Genomic DNA, 17,859 nt, shown 5'->3' on the forward strand with positions numbered 1-17,859 from the left:
ACTTTCAATGCTAATGAAAACATACAATCATTCACCACAGAGCAAAACTTTCACACTTTTGTTTTCTAAGGAAATGTATTTTGAACTGTGACACTCCCAATTGGGCGCTCATGGTATTAATCTTTAAAAAAGTTTCTAACATGGTACCAGGCCCTCAGGGTGTTTATACAGACAGTATAAATGAGGTGACTGGACAGCTGTGTGGGATCTCTTTGCAAATGAAAATCAAAGTCAAAAAAGAAAAAACAATTCACTTTATTTTAAAGACAATGATTGGCATACAGAAGGTATGCACTACCATAAAATAAACTTTCATGAAAAGCATTAAAATCCATTATAAATTAATTTATTAAATAGGTATTTGGTATATGTGATGGTTTTATTAGATATTACTCTTATTTATTGCCAACCCCTCCCCCAAAGTCAAAACAGATCAGGAAAATCTCATCACTCCAATTTACACTAAATAATTAATTTTCCCCAAATGTGTGTGTGTTCTGAGATGTGACACATAGTACAGTTCAGTTGGTCATCCTCCATCAATCATAATATGACAGGACACAAGAGGCTAAAAATGGCTCATCATAATTTATTTTATGTTAAAATGTACAGCTTTTTTTGTTTTGTTTTTTGTTTTTGTTCTTTTTTTTCTTTTTTTGAAGTAACTGACTAAAAAGAGAACAGATAAATACAAGAGTGTCGCTGGCTCCTATTTTATACAAGGGTTACGCCTCTCCTGCTTGGCCCTTACTGTCACCCTGTACAGGTACAAAGGTTACAAAAAAGGAAGCAATATAAACAGACACAAATAACCTTTTTGCTTTTTTACATGCGATTTGTGAGCTTAGTTTGAGCTATTCACAAGCTACTTTTCTATTTTTCCTTAAAAAATAACTCCAATATTTTATAAAGATAGAAAAATCTACAGATGGAATGAAAATGTAAAGTTAGAGGCATTTCCATAAAATAGCAACTTTACACCAAATTCACTATTTTTTTTTAAATCCTGCCAAGTATTTGGACATATATGAAATGCTTCAAAACCTGACATAAACACTGAGATATGCTTCATTCAATAAACAGAAGTCTGCATTTATAAAACAGAAAGCTGCCTTTTTCCCCAAAGAAATCTGTCACCAAAATGGAAAAGGGTCTCAACTTTACACCAGACATTTAGCAATAAAACCCTTTTGACTAACCAAATGGGAATAGCTTTTATAGCTCTTTACAGTTTTATAATTAACAAAAATATAGTTTTTTTTTAACCCTCAAATTAGGGTACCCTAATCAAGGCAAAAAACTTAAGAAATGGCTTACTGTTAGCACAACACTTGTACAGTACTACAAAATGCAGTCACTAACAAGGACATTAGCGGCATGCTCAAGTGTCACCTTAAACAAAATATACAATAACTGAAATGCTAAAGGCATTTACATGGACGTAGACAAGGAAGGAATAAAAGCTCTAGGTTCAATATTAAAACAGATCTTTTGGGGTGGGGGCTTGATATCCACATTGTTTAATGGAAGCAGGTGCAACAAGTGACCACCTCCAAACTGTAGTCCAAAAGGAGGCCTTCATTCACAGAGACTTTTATATAAAAGTAACAGAAACAAAGGTACCAAAAAAGGAAAAGGAGAAAAGAACAACAACTTGTATAAGGCTTCCTGCTGCATACAGCTTTTTTTTTTTTTTTAAATAAATGGTGCCAACAAATGTTTTTGCATTCACACCAATTGCTGGTTTTGAAATCGTACTCTTCAAAGGTATTTGTGCAGATCAATCCAATAGTGACAGCTGGTGGGCTCTGTGGACTGCCAGGCTGTCTACCTTCTCATGTAGGACCCATTGAGAGACTGTTTGGACATGCCTGTGTTCATGTAGCCATGGTGCCCGGGGGCTGTGTACATCATGTTACTGTGGGGTGGGGTCTGCATTGGCTGCTGGGCATATGGCTGGGTTCCCATCATGCCCATCTGCATCTGCATAGGGTATTGGGGTGTTTGATTCATGTAGCCATGGTTGCTGTGGTAACCACTGTTCATCATCGGCTGGGACATGCTGTATCCATTCATGGCATTCAGAGTGTTCATGTTCATGTTCACCGAGTTGACGTTGTAGGCTGGCGCTGGCATCAGGTTCACACTCATGTTCATGCCCCTTTGCATGGTCAAAGTCCGCGCGGGACCCTGCATGGCTACAGTCTGGGAGCGCCCATAGATTTGTGACTGATGGGTGGCGGCAGCTGGTGACAGAGATGTTGACTTGGTTCTCATGGAGACGTGGCCCTTGCTGGCGATCTGAGTTTGCAGTCTTTGGCTGTGGGAGATGCCAATATTTGACGCAGCCATGTTTCGCTGCAAAAGTGGTGGCGGCAGATTCATCGGAGGAGGAGTCAGGTTAGGGGGTGGGGTCATGGTAGCTTGTGCTTGGGGCCCCCCAGGGACAGAGTGTGGTGACTGAGAAAGCTGAACAAGCCCTGTGTTACTTAATGGTGTGGACAAAGAGGCACTGTTTGCATAGGAAGTCACAGCAGCGGAATGGCTGTAAGGCAATGAATGATCAATAAGTGTATTAGTTAACTGCTGCAGTTTGGCAAGGCTGAAGGTGGCGGATGGCTGTGGGTAGTGCCCAGCCCCAAAATCACTTTGCCCCATTCGCTCATACAAGCCAATGTTGGCGTTGCCGGTCTCTGGGATGTCAGCCAGCTGCATGGGTGGGGTGAAGTTGGCAGCCATGCTACACTGAGCCAGCTGCTGGCTGCTGCTGGGAGGCCTCTCCACCACACAGCCTTGGGGAGACTTGACGCTGCAGGTTGGTGGGGAGCTGATGCTGGTCTGCTGCAGCATGCTGCAGCTCCCACTGATGTTGGACATCTGCTGGGTGACGGCACAGCTGCTCTGTGTCAGGTTGCTGGAGGTGAGGTTGCTGTACGAGCAGCTGTTCTGGGAAGAGCTGTTCCCACAAATACTGCCACCCATAGTAGAATCATAGCTGCTTGGGTTCTCGTAGTTCTCTGTGGTGCTCTCAATACTGCCCAGGTCGCTAAACCCACTGTCTACGACTTGCTGTGAGTGATCAGAAACTGACGGAACATCCATCATTGGACTGGTTTCCATATTCTGCAAAGATGGCACTGAGATGGCACTCTGATCTGGGCTGATTTGGGCATAGCTGTTCTCCAGGGCAGGGACACTGGGGCTGCTGACAGAACGGACTGACTGGCCAGGATGGGAATGGACAGATGAAACGGGGCTACTGTGATCTGACTGCTGGCAATCATCCAGTGTGGCGGCAATTTGCGGACTTTGGTCTGAGTGGGTATAGTTCTGTAGACTTCTACAGGCCTCTTGAGTCTCGGCACAATCCTGAAATGTGTCATCCTGTTCCCTGTTTTCTTGGGTCAAAGACTGAACGGCCTGGACAGTCTCCGAGTCGATTTCCATGGTGGCTGTGCCCTCTTTGAGCCCAGCATCGACATCTTCGCTGTTCTTTTGCTCCTGCTTCTCCACCTGTTCTTCTGGGGGCTCCTCATCAGACTCGGGTGCAGTCTCAGTGTCCCCAGCAAGTTCCTTTGGCTCACCGTTACACGAAGCTGTGAGGCTGATGCCACAGTCCATCAAGACCTCGGGGTTAGAATGACTAGGCTGAACACTAAGGTCTAAAAAAGTCTCCTGGCTTTCTAGCATGTCTTTGAAGGCTTCTCTTGGGAGCTCCCCTTTCTCCATTTCAGCAGACTCCATATGACTGTCATCTTCATCATCTGCATCGTGATCCTCGTTGTGAGATGGCTCTTCCTCCTCTTCCTCCTCCTCCTCATGATCATCCAAATGTACAGGCTCTTCTTTTTTGGTGGCAATGTCTGGTTCCTCTTTTTCCTGACTTTTAGCACCATCTTGGTCTTTTTCTGCAGTTCCTTCTTCCTCTTCCTCCTCTTCCTCCTCTTCTTCCTCCTCCTCTTCTTCCTCCTCCTGTTCCTGTTCTTCCTCTTCCTCCTCCTCGGGTTTGATGCAATCTTCACCCACCTTTTCACCTGGTGATTTGCTTGGACTCACAGGTGCACATGTCTCTTCCCTTCTGTTCCCATCGTGGGGCAGCAGGGCTTCCACGGTCTCCGTCGCCTCCTCAGTCCCCACGGGAGCAGCGCTGCCCTTGTCTTCCCAAGGCTCCTTTTGCTCTCCCACTGCCACCTGGTCATCTGGCTCCATGGGTGTTTCTGGTGGGGTGTAGAGATTCAGTTTGAATCCAGTCTTCCTCTCTTTGTTCTGTCTCCACTTAGAGAGACCTCGCTTGGTTCCTTTTGGCCACACTTGTTTGCACTTTAGAGGTTCGGGATTGTCTTTGCTGCCTTCTTTCCTGCCTTCTTTCAAGTTATTTGCATTATCATCCATATCGTCTTAGCAAAGAGACAAAAAGGAGAAGAAAAGCAAAGTTTTAGAACGTATAACCACAGACAATCTGAATACCTCTCTCTAAATTATTAGCTAATGTTGCTTTCAGTTTAGTATTTTGAGAGTTGATGGTGAAGACATGACGAATAATATTGTGAAGCCAGGTGTGGTGACACACACTGTTAATCCCAGCACTCAGGTGCATCTCTGTGAGTTCCAGGACAGCTGAGGCTACAAGGAGACCCTTTCTCAAAAAAAAAAAAAATATTGTGGAATAAAACCAAGCTGAGTTGAGTACTGTGCTTGATAGCTTTAGTGTCAACTTGACACACCTGGGTTGAGGGAGCCTTAATCAGGAAATTGCCTCTATTGGACTGGCCTGTGGCCATGTCTGAGGGGCATCTTCTTGATGAGTGATGTGGGAGGGCCCAGGCCCCAGCCCACGGTGGGTGGTGCCACCTCTGGGCAGGTGGGCCTGTGTTGCATAAGAAAGCAGGCTGAGCAGGGGCCAGGGGAGCAAGCCAGTAAGCAGCATTCCTCCATGGCCTGGGCTCCAGCTCCTGCCTCCAGGTTCCTGCCCTGAGTTCCTACCTTGGGCTCCCGGATGAACTGTGACCCAGGATATGTAAGCTAAATAAACCCTTTCCTCCCCAAGTTGGTAGTGGTCAGAGTATTTTATCACAGCAATGAAGAACAAACTAGGACAAGTACCCTAGGCCTGGAAAAGTATTTTAAGTTCAACAAATGACATTCTCTGATATAAAAGCCTGGAGTTCCATAATATTAATAAAAATCAATTTATACTAGTAAATGATAAGGGTAGCTCGCTATTCAACCTGAGGAAGGGCCTTCTCTTTGTGGACAGCTTCTGTGTTTAAATGACCCCAGAAGACGGTCCTTACTGTGAATGTTTCCTCTGACTTAAAAATACCCTGTATCCCTCTGAAACAAGGAACTAGATACACAGAATAGACTGCATCTGCGCATGACACAACCTATAATATAATTACCATAAAATGACTGAACATTTAAAATCCAGGTAATCTTTTATCAGTAATTCTGTCCATAATGTATTTTGATCAGTTTGTTGTTCAAATGTAAGGTCTGAACTCTAAAAGAGACTTGGAAGCTGTAACTGCATCAGTAACTGCAGCTCCATTAACTTCATTCCTCTGTGCCTGTATGCACATGTGAATGTTTATACAAATACAAGCAAACAAATATACATAACAGAGTGTGTACATATAAAACACGCAAGTCTTCACATCTTTAGAAGATTGAAAATCAGGTCTAGACTCACACGAAGAGCAACAGGCTTATTAGAAACACTGTTTTAGAGAAGGAAAATAACAACAGTCGTGAAGAGACACCTTTTCTTGTAGTGAGTGCATAGCAAGGAAAGGTCATCTACACAGTGACTTCATAAAGACTCAAAAGCCTCGCACTCCCACTGACTAGCTGATAACGTGACATAGAATGTTTCTTCAGTGGTACCAAGACCTGAGTTAAGCTTTCTAAGGATGCTCAGACTATTCCCTTTCTATTCATATTGGCAAGTAATAGACATGCCCCAATGTTCCTAGGCTCCCATATATATATATTTTTACATTTATTTATTTATTTATTTATTTATTTATTTATTTATTTATAAGTGTTTGTGCATACCATGGTATATGTGTGTGTGTCAGAGGACAACTTGTGGGAGTCAGTTTTCACTTTCTATCTGGTGGATTTACAGGACTGAACTCAGGTCATGAGACTTGGCGGCAAGCTCCCTTACATGCTGAGCCCTCTCACTGGCACCAAATTATACATTCTTATTCTACATTGTACTGATCTTACCAGCTTTTATAGGAGTATGTTCCTAAATCAGAAGATGAGTTTTCTGATGATTACCTTTAAGGAAGGAGAAGATCCTGAAAGGAATCACGTAGAATATGACTACAAAAGGTAAATAGCACAAAGGAGAAGAAAGGCAGTGATAATCCATCTGCAGGCTCCTGGGCAAACAGGAAATAAGGTTCGGTCTCCGCACACACAAAAATGATCTCTCACTGCGGTCTGTTGTCTGTGCAGGTATTTGTTTAAAGAGACTGAAGAGGGCTGGGGGCCCTCAGTGGGCAAAGCACTGGTCACACAAGCATGAAGACCTGACCTCAGCCCCCTAGCACCCATGGAAAATCCAGTTGTTGGCTTGTGCCTGTAGGCCCAGTGCTGATGGAGACAGGAGGATTCTAGTGCCGCACTGGAAGACTGGCCTAGCTGAAACAGGCGAGTTCAGAAAAAAATTGAAAGACCTTGTTGGAAGTAAAAATGAGAATGGATTGGGCATAGTGGCACACACCTTTATCCCAGCACTCAGGAGGCAGAGGTAGGTGGATCTGAGTTTGAAGCCAACCTGGTCTACATAGCGAGTTCCAGGTTAGCCAGGGCTAAACAGTGAGAAAACAACACAGAACAAATAAACATTACTGTTTTCAGCCAACCAAATCCCTGGGGTAACAGACCTTAGTGGAAATGAGAGCTTAGGAATACATTAACCATGGAGAGAATGGTAGAGGAAGGAGCCCAAAGTTGACCTCTGCCCTCATTAGGGGAACCCCTGCCCATATGCAGAACCCTGTTTGGTTTCTCTGAACCCAGGGCGAGACAGCATTCCCTCCACAACACGCCACGCAGCAAGAAGGTTGCCGTTTGCTAAGGAATCCAAGAAGACAACGGCTCAAGCTCTTAAAACCAGCAACTGTGACTCTGCAGTTCTCAGAGAAATGAGATGGCCTGTTCTCCAGGCTCGAGTCAGTTTTGGACAGTCATTTCAGCTCTTGTGTAGAAAGCCTGTCCTCCAAACCCTCACCATGCAGCTGGGAGCACTTGCACTCAAGCAGGCAGACAAGGGGCTGGTGGGTCCTAAACATGCATCAAAGAAAATTCACTGGCATCTGGCTTGTTTTTAGAGGTGGGGAAGAGGGGGGTCCCTGTTAACTAAAAAGGAAGGGCTAGCTGTCTGTGTGATTCCTATGTTACCCTATATTATCAAAGCTAATACTCATGGTGTGGATAAGCTGAGATGGTTTTGGTCACAGTGGGTCTTTAGACACTGCTGAATACTTAGCTATACCAATGGTAAACTGATGAAAGTTGTTTTCCAAGAAAAAAGAGTCATCACATTCATTGTTCGCACTGGTAACACAGACCTTGATGTCCGAAATACTAAACATGAAGAAAAGTGCACAGCAGATCAAGGAATGTGTTTCTTACTGACACACTTCAAGTTTTGAGGATGAGCCAATTTCTGTAAAAGTGAACCCACCTAGAGGAATATTCTGGTCTTAGAAGTTGTCTAACATAAAATCAGATATGAAGAACAAAAAGACAGAAGCTTTAGACTAAGAAAGGACAGGTGAGCATGTATTTTGGGTGTGTTAGCACAGCCTCACAGATGCGTCTGAAGAACATTGTGTGGACAGTAGTGGGGTAACATCTGTACAATCCTCTACTCACTTCTACAAAGGTCAGCATTCTTGAAGAAATGATTGTCTTTTCCTTCGTCTTCCTCCGTCTGCCTTTTCTTCCCAGTCTGGTGCTGGAATGCTTTTCTCAGAACTGGCTTCCTGCTCTCTTCCTCCACCTCGATCTCACAGGTAGGCTCCAGCTGTGGCATCGGCCTCTCTTCATCTGAGTTGTCAAAGGGCTCATTCAGTACTTCTGTCGTCTCAGAAATGGTCTCAGTTGTTACACTGCTGTTGATCCTCCTGCGTTTACGACCCCTTTTCTTCTTTACTACAAAAGGCCTCTGAAATTAATTCAAAACATAATACATAAGTGCTCATGAGAAATTAAATGCTTCAGCCGATATACAGCAAACATGTACTGAATGGGTGCCTGAGAATTTTGCACGTAAAGACTTTTCTAATGCCTTTGTACTTAACCTTCCATTTGATGTTTAACATCCCTCTCAGGTTCCAAGAACACAGGCAAGTGTTTTCCAAATAAAACAGTTGTTTACTCAGGCAGATGCTTTGAGAGGGAACATCCTAACAACTTGACTGCAGATTTAAAAAGCTGAGCACTGCTTTTATAGCATATATTTTTGAAGTGGCATGTGCTGGCTTCAATATCCAGCACATCAAAGACATTTCAAGGCTATCCCAGATCCAGTGCTTTTGCAAATGTTGCAATAATTAGCTAACTATCGGGTCACTCATTTATTACTTGGTAACTGTCATGGAGATACCCTTTATAGGCAAAGCACTGTGGGAAATAATGGTGTATGAGACTAATCTACTTGTCCAATTTCATAGTACTCCAGGAACCATGAAGAAAATAAAGGGTGCTCAAAGAAGGAATGACTCTACTGCTAAAAATCAACACTAGGCGTGATAGAGCACGCCTTTAGTCCCAGCACTTGGGAGGCAGAGGCAGGTGGATTTCTGTGAATTTGAGGCCACTCTGGTCTACATAGTGCGATCCAGGCAAGCTGAGGCTACAGAAAAACCCTGCCTCAAAAAGACCAAACCCCCCGCCCCGAAAACAAAAAAACAAAAACAAAAACAAAAAAACCCTATAACAACAGCATTTATGCACTGGTAGCTCCTGGGACATGAACAACTGGTAATTTTACAAAATACTGAGATGAAAGGCACCTAAAAAAATTTGAAAGACATGTTAAATTTCTCTAAGATTAAAAAAACTTAAAAAAAAAAAATCTGTACCAAAGACTGGCACAAATGAGGTCCCATAGCTTCAATGAGAAAATATTTCTCCAAGTTAAAAAGTATTTAATGATATAAAATTTAAATAAAGGAGAAGAGAGCTTGGATGCTAAAATGTGTCAATACTGAGCCATACAACTGATAGAAATTCACTGTAAGTAAAGGTTCAATATATTTAGATAAAAGCCAGCCTTCAGGGCTAGAGGATGAAGCTTGGTGGTGGAGTGTTTACCTATCACGTGCAAGGCACTGGGTTCCACTCCCTGTCCAGGGAGTGGAAAAAAGCTGCCACCAGGTAAATTGTTTGTTACATTTTAAATGTTTTGAATGTTCTTTAAAAAAAAATTTTTTTTAATGTTTTTTATTATTTTTATTTTGTGTGTATGCGTGTACTGCCTGCACGCAGGTAAGTGCACCCGTGTCGTGCAATGCCTGCAGAGGACAGAAGAGGTTGTGGGATCCCCTGAAACTGGAGTTACGGACAGTTGTTAGCTGTGATGTGGGTGCTGGGATTCGAACCCAGGTCTTCTTAATAGCAGCCAGTACTCTTAATATTGAGCCATCTCTCCAGCCCCAAGGAGTTCATTACTTGACTTCTCTTGTCTTCCTGATCTTATTCCTTTGGGATCCTTTATGCAATGCCCATGGAGGTGAGAAGAAGCTGTCTGATCCCCTGGGACTGGAGTTACGGACAGCTGTTAAGCTGCCATGTGGGTGCTGGGATTCGAACTTGGGTCTTCTGCAAAAACATTCAGTTTTCTTAACTGCTTGAGCCATCTTTCCAGCCCCTGTTTTGAATGTTCTTAATGGACACACAGAAGCCTGTTAATCATAATTCTACAATCATTTAACCCATTAGTAATTTAACATTTATGGTTATTAATCTTCCTTGCCTGCTGCTCCTCCTTAAGCCACAAGACTTTTCCCAAACATGACTGTAGCTAAGCCTTGGATAATTGTGGCATTTGATGTTTTTATACCAAGTTTCTCTCATTATACACATAGTACAAGAGTGCATTTTCCCAGTAAAAAATTAAAATGTTTAGAAGCCAGAAATACATACACTCCATGGGACCTTCCTTTCTGCTCTCTCTCCACTAACTGGGAGGGTCACAACAAAGAACACCCCACTGGGGGTTAGCAGAGCAAGCTGCCTCCTTGGCAAACGCTACTCGGGATGGCCTTGGAGAAGAGCCTTAATTTGTACCATGTTATCTCTATTTTTAGTGGCTAAACTGTACGTCACAGATAGAAACTGCAGGCAGATAATCCGATATGAGAGAGCAATTAGCAATTAAAGACACAATCAATGGTTCACTTTCTGTACCACTGGACACGAGCTGGTGTAATCTAGAGAAACCACCCAATGAAGATAATGTGTAGATAGCCACACATGCAAAATCAGCATCAAAATCAAGGGTGTAAACTACCTAACTAGTCCACAGCAGTAAGAGAAAGTAATAGCAGCAGGAGCCCTGGCCTTGGGATTTCTGGGCGACCACACAGATTTGACAGGCCTTCTAGTGAGTCATGTGACCTGGTTAAGTCTCCTGACCTCCCTATGCCTTGAAGGAAGGCTATGTGCTCTCTGAGGTACCTTTTTGGTTATCATGACTGGACTGACTCTTGTCCTACAGTAGGTGGCAGTCCACCAGTAGGTGGCAGTGACTACCAGACTACGGAGCTGGTATGCTGGTGACACCAGTGAACACAATCATGTCTCTAAGGTAAATGACTATGGCACTGGATCAGGAGGATTGCACACACACAAACTCCATCTACAGTACAGAGTGAAGCAAATACTAAGAGAATGCTGGCGGAGACAAGGAAGATCTGACTGAAAGCAATGCACAGGTGGAACATCTAAATGGACACACACCTTTCTCTTTATGGAAACTGACTGTGGCTTAGTCAATCGTGGGGGAGAACTCTGAACATTTTCTTCTTCCTCGTCATCTTCTTCCTCTTCCTCCTCCTCCTCTTCCTCCTCCTCTTCTTCCTCCTCCTCTTCGTCACTACTCTCTCTGGACAGCTCAAGCAGCTGTCCTCGCTCCCCTGCTACTGGCCGGATCTCCGGAGAATGCAAATATTTATTTTTTGATTGTACTTTTGCAGGTGATTGCCTACTGTTAGCTCTAGATGACAGGATTTCTTGCTCCTCCTTTTCCCAGCAGCTAGCTTGTTCCATTAGTCGCTCAGCCTAGGGGGGAGGGTAAAAATGGTGACCCATAAGAGGGCAGTTATGCAGCTGGAGCCTCTAGGATCAACGGCAAGGGGTCTCTAAGTGAGTTCTGATCAGGACAGTCAGACAGCCAAGTAAATTCCAGCTGCATCATCTCAAGACCCTTCTGCATCAGTTAGGCTAACAAATCAAAGAAGATTGGGTTTCATGGGATATTTAGCAGTATTAATGATGCAGCGAATTGATTTGAGTCCTTTATCACTACATCACATGCTCACTGGCATGGAGCACTTTAAGCAAGTTCATAAACACAAAGAATCGATTGACACTGCAGCACTGAGTGCGGCACCAAATCTGATCTGATTACATGCTGTCGGGAGTGGGAAATGCTGCTTTGTGATCAATGATAAATGTTTCATTTTTCATACTCAATTCAATAAAATTATCATGTCTCACTATGCAACCTCAGTTAGGGTAAATTAGTGCTGTATCATTTCACAAGCTTTAGCTACATAACCAAGCTTTTGACAATGACACTAATGACTGTCGTTGCTGAAGCGAGCTATATGACAAGCCACACCATTTAGGACGACAGAGATGATCATTACCTCTTTTTCAGCTTCCCGCTCTTCTTCAGAAACCACAGCATTAGAAATTAAAATTGGGGTCCACCTCAGACTCTCTGGATCAAGTTCATTGGCTCGGGAACAGTTTTTCAGCTTTTCCATGTGGCCCAATATCAACTTTTCCCTTCTAATGAGGACAAATCTGTAATAAGATAAGGCAGGACAAAGTGCAATCAAAAGCTGAGGTTTAGACAGGCATGCTGGTGCCTCCCTGGTGCAGCAATTGGGAGGGAAAGGCAGGAGGATTACCCTGAGTTTTAGGCCTGCCTGGGTTACATCTTGAAAGCCTATCTCAAAAAAGCCCACAATAACAAAACCATAAACAACAAGCATGCCCCCCCGACCCCCCCCACAAGATTTCTTTTGACCTTCACTAGAAATTAGAAAGCATAAGAAAAGGGTACCGCACAATGAAATAAAACCAACAACCAGTACAATGTCATGCTTGTTGTTTTGTCATCGAAGGGCTTTGACAATGCTGGGAAGGAGCATCGTCTTTAAATGACCCCATGTGCTTGGTCTCCAGGGACCTTCTCTGACAAGATGTTTTCAAGGCAGTTGTGCTGCCCAGGACAAAGGGACTCACCTGCCATCTCTCTTGTCAATCATGTGGAGATGCTGCAGAGTGGTGGCGATGTCATGTGGACACATGCCTGTGGCTCTGCTAATGGCCTTGATGCTGATGTGCCTCTCGTGGTGGTGGTAGAGGTATTCTAAGATGACACTCTTCCAATAGGCCAGGTAGGAGAGACGGCCCAGATCAGAGAGCGGCTTCTCAGGAGACCCTGCTTGGCCTTCTCTTCTAGAAAGCAAATAGCCTAGGGCAGAAAAGGCAAAAGTCCACTCATATGGGGTGTTCTCAGAACTAGGGCCAGGAGCCACTAGAAATAATGTTACCAGCTACAAGGTAAAGCACCACAACAGTGAAGCACATCCTGTTACGTATGTTGTCTCTTCAGTTACAGTGATTTCATCTCCTCCACACATACAATATGGTGTATGTAACAAAGACCAAATCCAAAACTGAAGACATTACTTCTGGTAAGCCTCAACATCTAAATCTCCCACAGCTTTAATTCTTTCAGAAACTCGGCACCAGGCACTTCCTCAGGAATCTTGTGGAGGGACCACCCCAAACATTAATGGCAAGTTGTTTTCCACAGGAAGGACCTAATGACTCTCTGACAGCTGGGTCTTAATAAAAGAGAAGGGCTTTGGCTGACCCAGTCTATACTGCTTGTTCCATTTAACTAGCCGGCTGAACTGATGCTGTTTTAGGACTAATAAAAGAATGTCTTTCAAGTCAACCGCAGCAACTCACATCTGCTCGACTCACTCTATTTTCACCTCTTTCATGGAAATTAACTTATAATCTAACCCCAGGATGCTGCTCCTACAAATTAAAAAAGAATATGGAAAAACAAACAAACAAAACCTTAGACTGTATACTCAGAAACTCCTTTGTGTGTTGAACTTTCACTGTAAAGAGGTTCCAGGGAAAAGGAACTCTGAAACGAGAAAACTTTACACCCACTTGACGGTGATGAATGAAAGCTGGTGCGGTCTTGGTAATTAAGAGCCACTTATGGAAGAGAAGAAATGCGTAAACTAATGACGTCTTCCTTGCTCTAATTATTCCAACAGCCTCACCTTCATGAACTTCCTGAATTTAAACAAACATCAACCACATACAGTAGGTGGCAGCAATTACAAAACCATGCCGCTCTGTAAACCACCCAAATCTTCAGCATTTCTCTTCTTTATCTACATTTCCAAAATGGCTGCATTTGCAAGAATTTTCTGTTTTATTTTTTTGTTACAAAGAGGAATCAATGCCTCTGATCCATCTTTCCTGCTTTTTAAAAAAATCACTGCATATAATGCAGAAATAGAGAACAAGATATTCTTCCTGAACTTTTATAGGGTATAATCATAGCACTGTGCATCTTGATGGCTTTATCTCAGTATCATTTATAAAGAACAGAAATACAATTAATATCAGGTTTTGCTTAAGACTTCTGACTTATTTACCTCGTTAATTCATGTTTAAGTGCAAAGTATTTTGGTTGAATGCAAACAAGTGCCACATTTTACAGTCGAACCACTGTCGACACGTCAGCTACAGACAGGCTTTCAACAGTGGTGTCAGGAATGCTAACATCGATGGCTGCTGTGCTGAAGCCAGCCCACCTCAGGTCTTGTCAACATCAGGCAGCTTCCTGTTTCCAGAGTACAGAAGGGAGCCCAAATCTCAGAACCCAGATAATTGGCACATCCATCACCTGCTTTCTAAGTGCTTGGTGCATGCTGAGAAATTTACTCAGTCAGCTGGAGGTCCCCAATGCTGTACTCCTGGGAGGAAAAGAGCCATACCACCATTCAGAGGCACTATCCCCCTTTGTCCATGAGATCCCACGATTAAAAGTTCCCTGCAGTGACAGCGGAAGTCCCCAGGCCCTCATTGGTTCTTATGTGAACCCCACTGTTGCAGGCACAAAGTCCCTCTTTTGGTCCATCAGAAAAATTTCCATATAAGCAGAGGATTCCAAAGGCGGTACATGCCCTCCCCACGCCAGGCTCCCCACTGCACAGGGCGACCTTACCCAGGAAGCACATGTTCTTTGTTCTGTCCTCACCTTCCCATAGTCACTGCTCTAGACTATGAAGGAAGCAGCCAGAATTCCTCAAACCCCTATTTTAACTACCTGCTGATGTTCTTACACCCTGAAGTAGTACAGATATACCCTATCAGGGTCTGAGTCTAGAAGGGTGAGGTCACTCAAGCAAGCAGGCAACTTGAGCCCTTGGGGAGCATTTACGTACAAGCCTTTCAGCAGCTGCTACTCCTACCATATCAAACAACAGTGTCCTAGAACTTGACTGTAGCATATGACACTGTCCCAGAGGTCCAGGGTAATGAGCCCTAATGAGTCCGGGCACTGAGCCCATTGGTTTTTCCCAGCAACACCCTCCTATTGTGTAGGCCAAGGCTGAGAGGAGGCAGGGAGGCTACAGATACTTTTCAGGGTGCCGAGGACAAACAACTGGAAACTCAAGCTTCAACTGGAAGATACTGGGTGGACTTTCAGGGATCACACATATAACACGGCACTGTACACGGCTACTGCCCCAAGTAGCTTGCACTGCTGCAGCAACTTTCTCTCCCTCCTCATGGATTCCTGAGGCCATCAAGGAACATCTGAGTGAGATGAAAATGGCATTTCTGCAAAAAGTCATTCGAAGTCCCAAGTCTCCTCCTGAAGGAGGAAGTTTTGGTATCAAACAGAATCCACCAGGAACAATCAAAATGACCAGGAATAAACTTATTAGTTGAGTGAAATCACATGGGGAATGTGAATCTGTGTAGAAGGCAAAGTGTGTGTGGTGTCTACCCTACCAGTCGTGCACCAGGTCGACAGAAGACGCAACGCGCATGCCCAGTGCAGTAGGCACTTGCCCTGCATGGAGCCGAGCTGCTGGTGCTGCACTTCTCTGACCTTTGTAATATGGGATTTTAAGTAAGGAACTTCTTGCCACCTTTGTTTCTTCCTACTTTTCAAAGTAAAATTACAATATAGTGCAGACAATAATTTTTGGTAAGAACATTTGACTTATATTAAGTAATTACAGAGATGGGATGGTTTAAGTTACAGCTCTTAGATTTAACTTACCAAAAAGATGCCAAATAATTGATCTAAGATGCAGGGAAATAAAAAGCACTTATCTTGGAAGCCGATGTATTATCCTGAAGCATCTGAAACAAGTACAATACACCCCTGGTGAATAGACTCCCGAGCGCTAACACCTCTCCTTAACTCAGGAAAACCTCAGCTACCCCTGGGGAGACCTGACTGTTTCCGATGGAAAACAAAGTGATGTGTGGAGGACAAATCCCAAAAGCAGCAGTATAATTAATCGCTGGTGAAATTATTCCCTTGAACTTGTCTGTGAGCTAGAGGTGCTAGCAAACAGCACTTACTTGCGAGTGGGAGCTCTGTAATTGAAAATGGAGTGATCCATAAGCCCTTAGCTATATCAGCTGTTTTGATGTTATCAAACTCTGGCTTCCTTGTCTGCCTCACTGAACTATTTAACCTGAGAAAGGTGAGGGCTGAGTGTCCGTGCAGGCCTCCCACGTTCAATTCAAAAGAATACCTTGTGAAGGCAAAGGAGGAGCACGTTGTGAGTCTAGAAAAGTCAGTGCTTCCAAGCTGTACTGCATGGGACCTAAGTGCATCTCACCTCTGTTTAGGCTGAGCAAACATGTCAAGTCTCAGGTTAATTGGCCCTGATCCCTGAGATTCAAACAGTTAACTCCCTCTCTGGAAAGCAGGACAGATCTATCATAAGTAACTATCTAGAGAAGGTCATTGTTTGTTCTTGCAGACACCAAAATAGGAATTAATTAAAATTAATGTAATTCCCAACATTATAATTGGAAAGCTAACCCTCAATCATATGGAAAGACCTTCCTTTAAACAAGTTATAGTGAAGATTATCCAGTGGATCAAGAGTAAAACACTATTCTGAAGCAAGAGCACGAAAGGGATAGCGGGCCCCCTTTAAAAGCGGCCACCTCGCATTCTCGCACACTTCCATCTCTATCACCTGATACCAAACTGATGAACTTCCTCAAACACAGAAGTATAAACTTTCATTAGCTACTCACTCCCAGCTCCCATCTGTCTGGATTATTTGAGTTCAGGGTCACCAGCTGTTTCTAGGGGAAGATAATCTCCAAGGATTATACACCTTTCATCAGACACCTGTTTAGCTCAGCAAACCCCACTGAAAGGCCACATCAGTAGACAACACTAGCTTTGCGAGCCTGGGAACAGACACCAGGCCATGGATTTATGGCAGCTTTAGAGAAGAGGAAATCTGATGCCTTTAGTCTTGTAGCTCGTTCTTAGAGATGGCACTACACTGGTCTGTGCCCATCTGTTACTGGTTTCCAGGGGTGAGCAGCACTGTGACCATGCGGATGCATGGCATGCTACAGTTTAAATACTGAGATGGATTTTGGGGTTCTCTATGACTCCTCGCTTAGACATAGTGGTGACACTGCAATCAGCGAATAAGGAAGCCAAGCTCTCTAGCTTCACTGTTTTAAGATCAGTGGTCCAAATGACCTATGACCTGTTTGAAAGCTCCCATTTTCCTTTTCTCAAAAGGTACAGAATGCCTCTCTCGCCCCCCGCCCCCTAAAAGACATTTTGAGAAATTGCCAGTATCTTAACAGACTGGATTTGAAACTGGAAGTTTAAGACATTTCTCCTCAAAATTCTATGGATGCATAGTAATTATATAATTACAAAATGGAACATGCTCTCCAGATCCCAAGTGTGCCCCCACCTTGCAGCATCCACATCACCAAGGAACCTGCTGGAACCATAGTTTCTCAGATCCCACCTCAGATCTACTAATTCAAATCTCTGGGGGCAGACCCAGCAGTACCTGTGCCCAGGTGATTCTGAGGTGTATGCCCTTGGGACCGCTGTTGTAAATTCTGTTCTGGCACTGCTAGTTTTGAGAGGGATGTGGCAAGCTTGTGAAGGACGGAGAAATATGGAATGTGCAACGGGATGAGGAAGGTCTCAACAGCTCCTTGCTGGTGGAGAACACAATGGGTTTTCTAAAGCCCCACCAGGCTGCAAGTTAGCAAGGGTCACTGAGATGAAGAATCATTCTGTTGTATGTCTGGGCTTCACAACCGTCATCCTGTACACCAACCAACACTGGCTACAACATGGGTTCTAACATGCAGGTATAGTGTGGGGCCAAGGGCTTGTATTTCTAACATGCTCCCACACTATGAACTACACTTGAATAGGAGGGGTTTGTACACAAGACATCTTGGTTTCAGGACTTCTCCACAGAGTGTTCTTATTTTTTTTTTTTTTTTTTTGGTTTTTTTTTAAAGCGGTCTTTCTTGTAACCTTGGCCT

The 17,859-nt window shown here is 43.8% G+C and overlaps 1 protein-coding gene across 6 annotated transcripts in view; it reads right to left on the minus strand.

Moving 5' to 3' along the window:
• Positions 1-234: 234 nt before the first annotated feature.
• The window catches only part of Kat6b (lysine acetyltransferase 6B), a 201,979-nt gene continuing 184,354 nt past the window's right edge, over positions 235-17,859 (minus strand). For 4 of the 6 annotated variants that reach the window (XM_029554448.1, XM_029554449.1, XM_017802385.2 and 1 more), the window contains exons 13-17: positions 12,499-12,730; positions 11,895-12,054; positions 10,984-11,304; positions 7,894-8,185; positions 582-4,397 (exon numbers count right to left, since the gene is read on the minus strand). In XM_029554448.1, the coding sequence (XP_029410308.1) occupies positions 1,828-4,397; positions 7,894-8,185; positions 10,984-11,304; positions 11,895-12,054; positions 12,499-12,730 (3,575 nt within the window). In that variant the 3' untranslated portion in view covers positions 582-1,827. Of the gene's footprint in view, positions 4,398-7,893; positions 8,186-10,983; positions 11,305-11,894; positions 12,055-12,498; positions 12,731-17,859 lie in introns of all 6 variants that reach the window. The other 2 variants (XM_008849901.2, XM_029554450.1) reach the window with 1 other exon arrangement.

Source organism: Nannospalax galili, unplaced genomic scaffold (genome assembly GCF_000622305.1).
Source record: "Nannospalax galili isolate Female #2095 unplaced genomic scaffold, S.galili_v1.0 scaffold83, whole genome shotgun sequence".
Lineage (NCBI taxonomy): Eukaryota > Metazoa > Chordata > Mammalia > Rodentia > Spalacidae > Nannospalax > Nannospalax galili.